The sequence below is a fragment of the Anoplopoma fimbria genome, chromosome 11 (genome assembly GCF_027596085.1).
Source record: "Anoplopoma fimbria isolate UVic2021 breed Golden Eagle Sablefish chromosome 11, Afim_UVic_2022, whole genome shotgun sequence".
Lineage (NCBI taxonomy): Eukaryota > Metazoa > Chordata > Actinopteri > Perciformes > Anoplopomatidae > Anoplopoma > Anoplopoma fimbria.
In genome coordinates, this window is record NC_072459.1 from 18,601,728 (window position 1) to 18,617,291 (window position 15,564).

Here is a 15,564-nt window from a genome sequence, read left to right on the forward strand (position 1 = left end):
GAGGTTGAACAAAGAACAATGAATGTGAGCAATAGTTTCAGCATTCATGGATGGCATTTGAATAACCAGCTAAATGAATGAGGTAATAGGCATTTAATGAGAATCCCAATTTAATATCATAACATTCTATGTGTCATGTCAGACTTTTAAAAAAATGCAGCAGGATTCTATAATAAAGATGTTTGACTATGAGCTCTACTCACTACCGGTAATGATGGTCATTAAAGGGACATTTAAAAGAGTTTTCAAAGCTACTAGTCTTTGACAAAACCCTTTCATTCACTGCTGTTCTCCTGCCTTGGCATTGCTTTATCTCATGCACCAGCTGCTAAATATCACCAGGAACTTTGGCTCTTACTCAGGCAGCAACCTCCTTCATGTCTCAGTATAGCATGATGTAAAGTATAGTCCCAGTTAGAGTCAAATAAACCATGAAGCAGGGTATGCTTTAGGGCTTTTTGGCCGTTACCAAGATGGTAACGGCCAAAATGCCGAACTAGAGGCTTCAAGACCGTAGTCCATGAACCAGTGAGTGACATCACGGTGACTACTTCCATGCTCTTATTGTATCGGTTTTGTCATGTCTGAATAAAACCCACAAAGAGCATTTACATGACAACAACCATCACTGGAACAGATAGATGGAGACAGCAACGTTGTATTTTCCATGTTTCAAAAGACTGAAGGTTGCAAGCAGGTCACCATGCACCGGTGATATCATGACTGGTGACTGTCTTGGTGCATGTGAAGTGATAAAAAAAATGACGTGCACAGACGGAGTGCACTAGAAATTATTTCTACAGAATAGAGCCTCTGTTTCTTTAATACACTGATAATGAACTTTGAAATAATATTATGTTTTGCCAGCTGAAAAATCACAAAAGAAGCATAGAGAAGCACAAAGCATGATAATGTGCACATGCAAGACTGCTTCTACAGGAAGCAAGCTCTCATCATACACACACACCTACCTTTCCCAGTGAACTGATCGCACATCTACACACCAGCTAAACACACTTTCCCAGAAACTCATAGAGACGTAGCTGCGAGTTATTCAGCACGGTGTGAGAGAGATTTTGAGCATCTCTCTTTATCAGATTGTGTAAGAGGAGAGGATTAGTGAGACCAGAGGGAGGGGGGCCAAATGTAGACAGCACACACACACACACACACACACACACACACACACACACACACACACACACACACACACACACACACACACACACACACACACACACACACACACACACACACACAGGTGGAACAGAGCGGAGACGGAGTGCACCACTGCCACCGTAATTATTTCCCCACTGTTTGACAGCTTGCCAGCAATTACCTGATACCAGGACTCCTTATCTTTTGTATGGAGGGCAGGTTCACACTTGTAGCCTCAGCGAACCCAGCCAAGTCCACACAACCCTCCCCCCCAACACACACACATACACACCCCTCCCCAGCCTGCCTGGAGCCTTCATAGGCTGTGGGCCATTAGCTGCTCAGGTAGGTCCTGAAACAAATGAGGTGTGTGAAATAAGGCTGGGCTTACTGGGTCTGTTTTTTCTTTTTTTTTCAATTTAAAGTAGCGAGAGACAAGATTTTTACTTTCTCTATTATTATGTTATAGGTATATGCTCATTGCACAAAGTAATGGCTGTAGAATAGGGACACCTTCTGTGTTTAGACCGGCTCCCTATAAGCCCGGTTTCACGATGCAGTTCTGTCTGCCACCGGGGATGATCTCCAAGCCACAAGCCTGGAGGAGGAGGGAGAGTGATTAAAATTTACAACTGCTTTACAAACTGTTTAATTGTCTGTTGGACCTAAATTAGGCAATACCACTGCATTACAAGATCTCAGCAATTTACTTGATGAGGGCAATGTTATCATAACTAAGGCTGCTGTCTCCCCTGTAGCTGGGTTCATTTGGTCCAGACCAGAGGAAAACATGATACATTGTTGTGTTTTAGTTCTGGTCCCTGTTCCTGTTCCATCTGGCTTTTTATGTACCAATAAGAGTCAACATGAAGCTGTACAGACTGACAGGTAACTCACTGATTGGACAGTTTTGATGATTGTCATCCTGCATCATCAAGACCCATGTGGGGAAATCAAATTCGGGAGACTGACAGAAGTTTATGCAGTACTTCAACGGAAAAAGTACACAGAGTCGGATATGAGCACAGCAGTTTTAACAGCTTTTGACCTGTGAAACCCCGCTGACGAGCGTTCCTGTTGATTTGCATGAATAGGTTGTATACATTACCTTATCCACATCATTAAAAGAACACTTCCTGAACAGACTTCACGATCAGCAGATGGATTTATTAGTACCGTATTTTCCGCACTATAAGGCGCACTTAAAAGCCTTTCATTTTCTCAAAAAACGACAGTGCGCCTTATAATCCGGAGCGCCTTATATATGGATTAATTCTGGTTGTGCTTACTGACCTCGAAGCGATTTTGTGTGGTACACGCGCTCTGTCAACATGTTTTAGTACGACTTTGGTAAACTACAAAGCCGCACCGCAGCAGCATCACGGCCACCGTAGTCAGGAGCGTCGCGGAGTAATACATACTGTGCTTCACCATAATATTACAGTGTGTGTGTATAAGGACCCAACATGGCTCCTGTCAAGAGACACGCTTACGACGCGGACTTCAAACTCAAGGCTATCAGTCACGCAGTAGAACATGGGAATAGAGCAGCTGCGAGAGAATTCAACATTAATGAATCAATGGTACGGAAGTGGAGGAAGTTTGACTGACTGACTGTTTTGACTTAATGTTTATAGTTTGCGCCTTATATATGAAAAAAGATCGAAAATAGACCATTCATTGACAGTGCGCCTTATAATCCAGTGCGCCCTATAGTGCGGAAAATACGGTAGTAAGCTTTTGAACTCATGTTAAAATCCAATGTCTACTTTCATAAAATCCTTTTTCTGGATCATTGCCCTTCACACCACAAATATCAGCATATCAGTTTTAATTTACTGTACAATATGAATTCTTCATTTATGCCATCCAAGTGCATATCTGTAAAGAGCGCTACGGTCCGGGCCAGCTGGAAGGGTATTTAGAGCGGCACTATAACTACTGACCTTGTTCACCATTACCCACGACTAACACACCATGCACACAACGTAAACAATTTGTAACACTAAAAATTAATTTGCCGCTTTTTCTGGCCGTCAAATCACAATGGAGGAGGGGCGGGACAAACAGCGCAAAAGTGGTCTACTCTTTGAACCGGGCTTAGTCTAACTTCAGCTCCAGAACCAAACGATGGTAACCTGGCCGCCGAAATGTATCCTTGCCCACAAATTTTCATGAACCTACATGGGCCGGCAGGTCTGTGCTCTCTCCATACATGCTTCAGCCTTCCCTTCAGCAAGTCCTCTACCTTGTGCCAACATTTCAACTTCTAAGGATATTCCGTATCTTAGCAACAGCCAAAAGCTCTCCGCTGAAAAAACACAGCACCTCTCAAACGCTCCCAGCAGGGAGTTAAACACAACTTTGTTTAAAAATGTGACAAATGTGATATAGTGTGACTTTCAAATGTTGAAAGAGATTTATTGTTGAGATTAACAGAGGGATCATTAAACTTTTACAAAGAAACTTCCAGATTGAGAAGGTGAGCAGCAGTGCTCCACACAAGGCGGGGCATTCCCTCTAGTGAAGATGAGGAGAGAGTGAGCTAAACTGTAATTACAGGACTCCTCTCATGTCATTAAGACTTAAACACGGTCTCTGTGTGTTGAATGACCAGACCAATGACCTCTCAGTGACATACATACACACACTAAGCATTCACTGGCCTTTGAGCTGCTTCCTAAGTATCTATCTAATTCAAAACTACTCAAATCGTCTATTATTTAGATGGTAATGGAGGGTTATTCACATGCATCTTGCAATAAGTGACAGTGAACATCACCTATTACTGCACATATTCTTCTGTCCATGTCCGTAAAGGAGACTTCCCCATGACCCCCTCCTGTTGCAGTCATTGTGTGTGTGTCTGTCTGTGCGTGTTTGTGTGTGTGTGTGTGTGTGTGTGTGTGTGTGTGTGTGTGTGTGTGTGTGAACGAGTGTGTGCGGAGATGAATGTGTGTAAAAAAGAGACAGAATCAATTCGTGGCGCTCGATGTTGATGGCTCGCGCCACACAATGGTCTATGATGGGAAACACTGGTAAAGGAGTGACCCCCTCCTGTTGATCACGATGCTGGGGCGAAACGTTTTTTACATTTCACCATTTCTTCTTAATTTCCAGTACGACCCTCAGGTGACACGGCATTACCACTCGTTATTTTTCTCTTTTGACTTTAGCAGAGCTTTATAGTGAGTTTCAGTTCATTGTGTGCCTGTCCGACCCACAACTCTTCCGTTCTGGTTCACTGTCATAGTGTTGTTTAGACCATAAAGCAGGGTATGCTTTAGGCCGGGGCTACCATGTGATTGACAGGTCTCTACCGAGGCGTTGTCCGGTCTGACACCTGTTTTTGCCCTTCAACTTTAACCCTTTCATAGTGTGTTTTCACTTCCTGAAAGTTAAATGTAACATTGTGGTCCTAAAAATGTCTTCAGTGTTTGGTTGTACTTTAGTACACACTCTCGTGTCACTTCAGGTTGCAGGCCAAACTCCAAACTTCTGAACAACAACAACAACAACCAACGGGGGACGTCACAAGGATTACGTCCATTTCTTATTTACAGTTTATGGTAACTATCGGTTTAAGGGGAGGCAAACCAAGCAAAAATATAGAGCTATTTTTATATTGAAAAAATATGTAGAAATAGCTTTGCCAACTGTGATGAATTCACCTCAAAGAGGTGCAATTTTCTCAGTCAGCTGTGGATGAGATCTCAGCTTTCTCTTTGGAACTATAATTATATCCCCTCCTCCTGTGAACCTCTTACCCACTCCTTCTCATGGTATGTCACGTTGGAGTGGGTGGTTTTTGTAACAAAAAACCCCACTGGATGCCCTGACTCAAGCTCCGACCTCAATCCACCCTTTGTGTTTGAAGTTTGCAGGAAGGTGTGTGTGTGTGTGTGTGTGTGTGTGTGTGTGTGTGTGTGTGTGTGTGTGTGTGCGTGTGCGTGTGTGCATGTGCGTGTGTGTGCCCTAAACAAAAGGAGGGGACACTGTTCCCATACAAAGGCAACTGGCTAAGATTCAGGACCTGGAAACGAAAAGAGAGAGATTTAATATGATCTTCTGAGCATGAACACATATTGACATACTGTAGAGCGTATATGTGTCCACACACACAGCATTCCTGACCTGGAGCAGGAAGTACATCCTCTGCTGGGCCTTTTTCCTGATGGTGTCTATGTTGGAATTCCACTTGAGGTTCTGGGAGATGCTGGATCCCAGAAACCTAAAGGCTTTCACAGTGGACCCCCTTAACCCCAAACCCCAAAATTTCCCGAGTAGGCTGTGCCTGCCGTGTTTACACGGGTATGAATGTTAGTTAGTTCAGATGGTCTGAAGTAGGCACCTTGCATGGTAGTGTAAAAGTGCTTTGAGTGATCCGAAGATTAGAAAAGGGCTATGCAAGTACAGAATTTACTCATTTGTGGACAAACTGACAGTGAGCTGGGTGAGTTTTTAGCAAAGGATCTCTGGGATGAGGGTGTTGAACTTTGAGCTGAAGTCCACAAACATGATCCTTGCGTGTTTCCCTGCAGAGTCGAGGTGTTTTCAGGAGGTATTGCAGTCCCATGTTGACTGCATCATCCTCTGACCCTTTTAGGCAGACTGCAGAGAGTCGTGTGTTGTCCTTCTCAAAAAATTTCATGACTACTGACAACAGGGCCTGTAGAAATTTGATCCAGTGATGGAGGGTTGGTTGGGGACACGTAATCTGTTGGAGAGCTATGTGAAGGTGGCGGCGAGCTGGTCAGCACAGACTTTCAGACATGAGGGAGACACATTGTCTGGGCACCGTGTCCTGTCACAACTTAAATAAGTTTCAAAGGTTATCAACTGAACGCCCCAATAAAAAAACAGGCTAAATAATGAAAGCTGTGGTTATGCTGCTCTTTATTCAGTGGGAACAAGAAAGAGTTGTTGCAGTTCAGGGAGGGACATCTCAAGGACATATGGGATGGATGGTGGAGTATTTTAATGTCCATCACTTACTTGTCGTCTCTTGCATAAGATGTACTAGGGATGAGCCCAATTACTCGACTAGTGGTTTAAACGTTGTCACCCTTGTTAGTTCGCATCAGAAATACTAATTGGTTCAACTTCTTACAGCTGAGACATATGCTGTCTCAGCTATTGCTGTGGGAAGCAGACGCCGGCTGGGTTCAGCAGTCAGTCTGGTGCTCTCCTGATCTACCGGATTGGCCAGCAGCACATTGAAACTAGCTAGCACGTAAGCTACAGACCAAAGCTAGTGATCTAGCATGCTATCAATCAATGAAGTGGACGAGCGCCAGTTAGCTTAATGAATCATCTTGCATGCTAAGATATTAATGATATAATTGATGCCAAACCATTACTCTTCTTAGACCACAGTCCCTGCTGGTATTTGATCAAATATAACAACACACACCAGGTTTGTGAGCTGAATTGTGCTAATGTTTTTTGAGTGTTTTCTTACTTTTCAGGTTTCAGCTTCCATTTAAAAGTCAGGGAAATGAGTTGTTACAAACATCCCAAACATATACAATTCTAGTTCAACACATGAACAGTGTGAGTCCACACTGACTCCAAGAACATTTGACATCTCCAAGAGCATTTTATGTCAAGACTGACTGGTTAGATGTTAATTGGACAGTCTATTAACAACTCGTATATTTTATCTTCCCACCTGCAGCACTGAAGAGATCCTTCGACATTGAAGATGTGGATGACATACCATCCTTCTCTTCAGCTTCACCCATCTCCACCCCTGTTTCTCCCTCTTCCTCCCATTTCTTCCTCCACCACAACAAAGCCAGTGAGGAGCTGGGAGGAGGTGGCCAGTCCCCTTCATTAGCCTATAACAACAACAACAACAGCCTGGGCTCCACAGCCCACCACTCTCGCATCAGCCTCAGTTCCATTCCCAGCCCAGTGCTCAAGTCCTGTGGGGTAGTCAGCAGCCGGTCCTTCAACCGAGGAACCATGAACAAGTCGGCAATCCACAACAATGGCTCCGCCGTGACCAGAGCTGCATCCTTCCAGAGCAGGTTAAACCCCAACGGTTACTCTATTTTGTCTGGGCCAGGCAGTGACAACGACAGCCTTCACAGCTCCACGTCCAGCCTGGAGTACTCTGGGGGAGGTGGGAGTGCCCTCCCTCTTACTAAGCTGGGGTCATATCTCAGCCCTCCACCTCTTGGCGAGTACCACCGAACCCAGCCCCAGCTCCCACAACAGCACCGAGAGGGAGGTGCCAACTTAGGAAACAACCCTTACTTAAAGAAGTTTTCTTCCCATGGGAGTGTTTTCCACTCCGAGATGGACCAGGGGCCAGGGATTATGCACGATGTACCAGAGCATCAGGGGCTGAACCATGGCTCCATGCCCAGCCTAGACCTCCAAAGTTGTAATGGAGGGGGAGGAATGGTCAGTATGCAAAGAGGTGGAGGTGGAGGCAGGATGTCTCCGGCGTTAAGGTATGCCAATGCTAATGCAAACTGGAATGGTCGTCTTCATAATGCCAGTTCCTTTGGGGAGGAGGGCTACTGTGGCCCCAAAAAACACTACCAACCGCTAGGGGCCCAGGTCCTGAAGGCTCCCCAGCCCAAGGCCAAAGAGACTTCACGTCTCAACAAGTTTCCCTTGGATCTGGACAGCTTGGTCGGCAGCACCTCAACCACTTCTCCTACCAAGACTCAAGGAGAATCCCCAAGCCCCAACCCCCCCAAGCCTCCACCAAGGACCACAGGAGGCCTCCAACACCACACCAGTCAACCATCCACCTCGGCCAGTCCTTCAGCCTCTCTAAGCAGCCTGGACGGTGCCTCCGACACCCCTCCCCCCTCCCTCCACCATCCCTTTTTGCCTTTCTCCCCACGTTCTGTAACTCTTTTGCAGGGTTCCATCCCTGTCACAGAGATGATTTGTTCCCCAGTGCCCCTTTCTCCTGCCCAGAGCCCCCAGAAGAAGATTATCTCAGGAACCCAAGTTGTTAAGATGGTCCCCAACCTACCTAACCCTTCTAGCCCCTCCAGCCCCAGAGCCTTTTGGTCTGTGGAGGATAGCCTCGGTGATGCCAGAGATAGTGTAGGCTCAATCTTACAGAGGATTGCTTCCTTCTCCCAGCATGCTGTTACTGATACCACCCCAGCATCTATGACCCAGTCCCCTACAGCCCAAGGCAATGGTGGGTTGTCATCTGAATTTGGGTGCCCAGCTGAGACCATGCCTATGCCCACATGGAAAGAAGGGAAGAAGAAACAAAAAGGTAAGATTTTTAAATTAAGTGCTTAAATTGCGCTTTTATTTATAACCATAAATATTTGCAGGCAAAGGGGTCTGTCATCAATAACAGACGGTAGGAGGAACATCTGTCCCTTTTAGTAGAAACGACTGTGTGCAATTGGTGTGTTTACATGCACTCAAGTAAACAGGTAATTCTGCTGTATCTTTCTTAAAAGCTCTGTACTTACAGGTTTCTGTACATCAGAATCAATGATACAATACATATAGATATTACTCCTACATTTGTTAGAATAACATTCTGTTCTTGTGTTGTGCCACAAACCATAAAGCAGTTTCCGGTGTCATAAAACAATCCATCAGGCCTGCAGGTTGTACGAAAACAGTTTAGTAATATAGAGATTCTTTTGGAGGAGACAGGGTTGAATATGCAATACAGAGGATGGTAGAAGCTCATCTCAGGCCACATTCACATGGCTTCAACATGCTGCTGGGGTGATCCGAAGTGGACAGCTCTAAGTACGGATGTGAATGCAGCCAAGACACATTGAGTACTGATCACTCAGACCACATTCAGAGTTGGTCTGAGCAGCCTGTGGTCTCACTCCTTTAGCAGTGGAGTTCTAGCACCAGGTGTGAACGGACGGATTAGAGCCATGTCAATGCCAGTGTGAACAGGGCCTCTGTGGTAATTCTCCACTATCTATACTCATGTTATTATGCTACTACAGTTTCTACTGATATGGATTACTGCACATAGAAAGCATCCATCTGTCTGACAGAACATTTACAGCTTTGGTAGCAAAACAGTAATACACAATTAAGGTTCCATTTTGAGAGATGGTGCGTGTGTGTGTGTGTGTGTGCGTGCGTGTGTGTTTGTGTGTGTGTGTACACAAAGCTCTGTTTAACAAATGATGACAGGGAACTTCTGTAGGAAGACAAGTCAAGGTTAGCAGATGAGCCTGGCAGCCACACCCGTTGAAATTGTTTCCTGTTGTATTGAGCTTCATTACACACGCACACACACACACACACACACACACACACACACACACACACACACACACACACACACACACACACACACACACACACACACTGCATTACACACTGCAATACACAAATGAACACATATATTATGTTTTTACATTTTCATTTTTGTCTGACACTACACTTGCACTGAATTCCATATTCTTTACTTTGTCAGTTGCTCCTCAGATAGAACAAACTTGTGTCCCTGCGTTTGTTGTTTTTCTGTTAAAAGCTGCTCTTACTTTTTGAACATGCTATTTTTAGTCAGCCTCCTCTCAGCTGGCCTTTGTTTCCTACTTCCTCTGATAACAAAGTCAACTTTTCTGTTACCCAGCACCTCATTTACAGAAAACATGTAACAATGAATTCCATTATGTTTGGAGGTCAAAATCCTCTCTATTCAGTGGTATTCCTGTTTTATTGGACAGTTTCTAGGTGGCAGTGGCCGTGGAGCTGGGAGGTCAGAGGTCAGAGGTTAATCAGTGTCATATGTCAAACCAGCAACAGTAAACACAGTAGACAAGTTTGTCAACCAAACTACAGCTTGTTAGTTTGTAATAAGGACTTATAATACTAAGCTAAAAGGGTGATTTTATTAATGCAGGCGTTCAGATGAATTTAGACTTTGATTGTACAAATGTTCAACTTTTCTCCTTTGACTAATGGGAGGGTTGGCGGTTCCATCTCAGGCTCCTCCTGTCCACATTTCACAGTCTCCTTGGACAAGACACTGAACCCCAAATTATTCCCCCAAATGCCTGTTGTTGTGCAGCACTTGAACCATATAGTACCTTGACTTCCATGTAAATCATCTGTGCTTCTATAACATGTGAGTAACATGGATGGATGTGATTTCCTGCCTTGTTCCAGTACCACTTTGATTAAGTCTCATGAGGCACCTGGATGTTTACGCAAGAATCTTGTCCAGTGCAGATTCTAAAACTTGTGCGTGAGCATTTTAACAAACAGGAGACATCTGTTTGAAGGTACCTGGTGGGATTTCCCCCTCGCCTCCTTCACTGTTATCAGAGAATTAGTCAACAGCAGCAACAGAACGTTTGCTGAGCCAGCGGGATGTCGGGGCAGTCCCCCAGGTTCAGAGCTCCGTGATGGAGTTTGCACTGGCTGAATGCATGCTAACTGCTAACTGAAGGTCCGACCCCCGGAGCCGCCACCGCCTGTTCCTCCTCCAGCAAAGTAGTCTCCTGGTGACGAGGAGGACAAAATGAAAACACATGCTGTTACCTGATTTCTTCCACTTTGAATTGAATCCAAACTTTTGAAACTTATCCTGAACCTTCACTGGACCAACAAGCCCCCCAGGGACTCACTATCTCCTTTCCAGGAGCAAGTGGAACACAACAGGACGGGGCAGGGTGAGCTGGTTAGCCTGCTCATATCAGTCTAACTCTGCTACAGAATACTTAAACGTCACTGATGTAAGCTCATTGGTTGAATGTTAGAAACATTCTGACCAGATCTGCACCCTTTAGGTTTCAAAACAAATCATAATGCAATAACAGTCTAGAATAGAGATGGGTCTTCACTCCATTCAGAGGGCGCATGCCAAGTCTCTTATTTGTCGTTTCCTCGCTCCTCGATCCTCGCTCCTCGATCGCTTGAACCGGAAGTCGTTCTGCGCCGCCATTTTGCCGGCCGTTCCAAAGATCTTATTTCGGCATCGAGGAGCGAGGAGCGAGGAGCGAAGAGGCATCATCGAGGAGCCATGAGCGAGGATGCACGAGAGCTTCCTTCCAGGAAGTGTTGTGAGGGCCGACACGCCCCCTCATCGTTCATCTGTTATCTGATTGGACGCTGCAGCCGATCGTACTGATCTGATATAACTCATCATCACTGGAGATTCATACCAGAGTGATGACAGATCACAGACTGAATGCATTAAAAAGTTAGAGAGAGATAAAGAGTTGGAGAGTTTGTCTGTCTGTCAGTAGAAACACTTTTACATCATTTATCTTCATTTCCATTCATTCATATGAGGCTAATAATTCCTGAGTGTCAGGTTGATGAGTTATGTAATAACAATTTACCCCGAAACATTGAGCCGAATAAATTAATTCCAGTGTTTAGGAGAAACCATAATCATATTCTGGATTATTTAATAATGACATCACAATCCCAATTTCAAAACATACAGACGTTAATAATTCATAAATAAGACAAACGCATTTCGCCGGTAGAAATCGGTGCGCTGCACTTATGAGCAGGACACAGAACACAGTATAAATACACAGAGTATAAATACAGTATAAATACTAAGAACACAGTATAAATACACAGAACACAGAACACAGTATAAATACACAGGTAACAGGCTGCAGATAGAAATACATTTCTACTCTGGCAGTGGTGATGACTTTGTTTCATTATTAATATTAGTACAGTGATGATTACTTTGTGTCATTATTAATATTAGTACAGTGATGATTACTTTGTGTCATTATTAATATTAGTACAGTGATGATTACTTTGTGTCATTATTAATATTAGTACAGTGATGATTACTTTGTGTCATTATTAATATTAGTACAGTGATGATTACTTTGTGTCATTATTAATATTAGTATAGTGATCATGTGTGCTGACATAAAATCAAAAGTCTCTCCAGCTGTTAAAGCCGACTGACAGCTGATCAGCTGTGATCAGCGGCCGCCGTCATCAGAAACAGACGTCGCTTCACGTGACGCTACAGAGGAAAGGACGTCCCATGTCTCTTAAAACACATTTCCTCGTTTCCTCTCTCCTCGATTGGTTTCCTTGCGTCTCTCCATGCATCCCTGGTGGGCGGGACTAAGACGCAAGGAAACGACGCAAGTGAGGGAATCGAGGAGGCAATTTAAGAGACTTGGGATGTACCCAATGAGAGCATCTGCTGCTGTCAAGAAATGTGGATTCCATATGAAAAACAACCTCCACATTCTAATATATAATCATAGAAATATATGCTGCATATATTTGGGCCAGTTGTATGCATTCATGCAGATGAGTGCTCAGTCAGATGCAGTGTCCACTCTGAATCCGTAGCTTGAGGACAGGAAACGGAACAACCTGAGTTTTGGCAACAACGTCCTCCGAGGACATGTGAACCTCTCTGCTGTCCTCAGTGTTCCTGCTCTTAATAGCAGGCTTATGTGCGGTAAGGGGCGTTCACAGTGAAATGATTGTTTTGCTCCATCCAGTGCTTTACTCCCATCATTTGTTTCCCCATATAAAGCTGGAAAACAAAGTAGTGGCCCCGGGGCCTTTTCCTCGACTGCCTTCCTCTGCTCTCAGAGAAACATTCAGAGGAAAAGAAAATTCAGACACAAGCCTCAGAAGCAGAAACTCCCGTTGGAGTGTTCTGAAGAACAGCCTGTGTTTGATCTTATCAGTGAGTTGTGGCAGCCATGATGGAATGCAGTGGACGCTGTTCTTCACGCTGAGCTGAATAAAGACCAGTGTTGTCCCTCATAGATTATCGCTCACATCTCCTCCACCATGGGAAAGCATCCTTATCTCCTCTTCCATTCCCAGCTTTGCTCCATCATTTGCTACCCCCCCCCATTATATCGACCTTAGCCTTACCTTTTTATTTTACAGGCTGTCCATCAGCCCCCATGATCGATACGCATGATGGAGCGCAAACACCAGGAGCAGCCAGACGTTCCTCCTGGTCTCATTCCTGCTCTGTGGATCCTTCCCTCTTCTCTGTCCTCTTCTGTCTGCAGCCTTCATGTCCAGGCTTGTCCCCCCATCCCTCTCTCTCTCTCTCTGATTCAAGCCTTAATGACAGTGATTTAGGGAATAAATTCCTCCCCAACAGATGTCTAAGCCATCTTCCTGTTTCCTCTCCTCCCTTTATCCGCTCTGTCTGATGGACTTTTATTCATGCTGGCAATTGTTTATGAAGAACAACAACAAAAACAACAAACAAAGATTTCCTGTTTCATTTATGATTCAGATTCTACACACCAGTGATTCCTCGTCTCCTCTGAAGTCTCCTCTCTCCTCGTCTCCTCTGAAGCCTCCTCCCTCCTCGTCTCCTCTGAAGCCTCCCTCTCCTCTGAACCCTCCTTTCTCCTCCACGTCTCCTCTGAAGCCTCCTCTCTCCTCTGAATCCTCCTCTTTCCTCTGAAGCCTCCTCACTCCTATGTTCACATTTTAAAAAATGTACAGTAGTTCATATTTTAATATTTTTAAGTGTGTGGATTATTCCTTTTTAAGGGGGACAGATTTCCTTAAAGCAAGTCATTTATCGTTTTAAAAGTCTTTCTTTTAGGACAGATTCTAGATTCTCTTCAGAGGCTGCTTGTCGACCTACACTCAGTTGCAGTGATGCAGCCGTCCCAGCTGATCTCGTAAAGTAGGCCTGTTTATGTATTTCTGTAGTGAAACCTATATTTTGTTTGTATCAGCATTAGTTTTTGCCTGTTGTCCCGTTATTATATTTCCTGGGAAACAGGAAATAGTTTGGATGTGTATCCCGGGTGGTCTTTAGGATGCACTAGCAGAGATCTGAGGTGTTCAATGGTTTATGACATGCAGTGTTTGGTTAGAGCCCACATCAGAGAAACAGTGAGACTGTCAGTGAATGAACAACCTCAGCTGTCTGTCAACACGACTTTTCTCTGCAGTCATCAATAGGCTGCCTCTTCTACCAGCTGTGATGGAAACTCCTGGATGAAGAGAGAAACCACCGAGCAGAGGGTCCATGCTCCTTTCACTTCGATTTTCTTCCAATCCGCTTAAAGTGGTCCTATTATGCTTTTCCACTTTTTCCCTTTTCTTTAGTGTGTTATATATATATTATTTTTATATGTAAAAGGTCCGTAGAGTGTGAAACGTGAAGTCCACGCCTAAAAGGAGTTACCCTCCCCCGCAGAAGCTCCTGAGCTGCCTGAAACTGCTCGATTGAATTCTCTCCTTCACTTCTGTAACTTTATGAGGTCATAATGTTACGGTAGTGACGTAAAACTGCTTTCGTCTAGTTTGACCGCCCTCAAACAACAAAAGAGAGAGACGGAGCTGAGGCTCCGGAGGAAGAGTTTTTTGAAATGTGAAACTTTGACCAATCACAACAGAGCGGGCTAGCTGACCAATCAGAGCAGACTTTGCTTTCTGGAGGGAGGAGCAAACGCTACAACGGAGCATTTCAGAGAGTGGGTGAGAAGAGGTGCTGCACAACAGCCAGGATGAGAAAAACAAGGCGGATTATGAGCATTAACGCATGTAAACATGTTGTAACTGTAACTTGAGATAAAAATATGCACCCGGAAAATAGCATAATAGGGCCTGTTTAATGTATCCATGACAGCTGGGTGATCCAGCACATAGAAGTATAAGAGAGATCCAGCCAATGGGATCCTTTCATCAGGGAGACTCCTCTCTGCTGCTGTTTGTTGCTCTTTCAGCCGCTTAGTTTGTCCTTCCTCCTCAGCTCAGATTGGAGCCTCGTTTCCTGTCCAGTTGTTTGGTTCAAGGCCCTGAAATGTGTTTCCTGCACCGAATAAGATTAGCTCACCACACACACACACACACCCCACACACACACACGCTCACACACATTCTAACCCAAAACATGGCCCTTGTACAAGTAAGGGTCAGTCAAAATGACCCCACTTTGTAAAAGTGTCCTCAGAAACGTTCCATTGTAAATACAGGGATAGACTGAAAGGAGAATGAGGAGAGATGACTGAATGAGGCCTGCGGCTCTACGGAGTGAGACAGCGGGGGGGGGGGGGGGGGGGTGACAGGAGAGGCAGTGTGAGGTAAAGGTGAGGCAGTGAGAGCACAGGAAGTCATAGATCAGAGGCTCTGCATAAACTGGTTGTATTGAAGGAGGCCCAGATGCTGCTCTGAAGTGTGTGTGTGTGTGTGTGTGTGTGTGTGTGTGTGTGTGTGTGTGTGTGTGTGTGTGTGTGTGTGAGTGTGAGAAAGGGGAACTAGTGACATGCGTATTTATGAACACGCTGTACTGAAGGGTTCACTGATGGCTGCAGCTCCAGTATGATGTCTTTGTGTTCACGTCTGACTGAGGCAAGTTTGAGGCAAATTGTGTAAAACTAGGGAAACGCTGCCGTTTATGTTGAGCTAATCATATCTGGTTTCATTATTCTCATGAATAATGAAACCAGATATGGAGGAGTA

The 15,564-nt window shown here is 44.7% G+C and overlaps 1 protein-coding gene across 1 annotated transcript in view; it reads left to right on the plus strand.

Annotated features, from left to right (window-relative positions):
* The window catches only part of septin12 (septin 12), a 70,481-nt gene that overhangs the window by 13,696 nt on the left and 41,221 nt on the right, over positions 1-15,564 (plus strand). Inside the window, exon 2 of the mRNA XM_054606830.1 lies at positions 6,836-8,410. Within this exon, the coding sequence (XP_054462805.1) occupies positions 6,836-8,410 (1,575 nt within the window). The remainder of the gene's footprint in view (positions 1-6,835; positions 8,411-15,564) is intronic.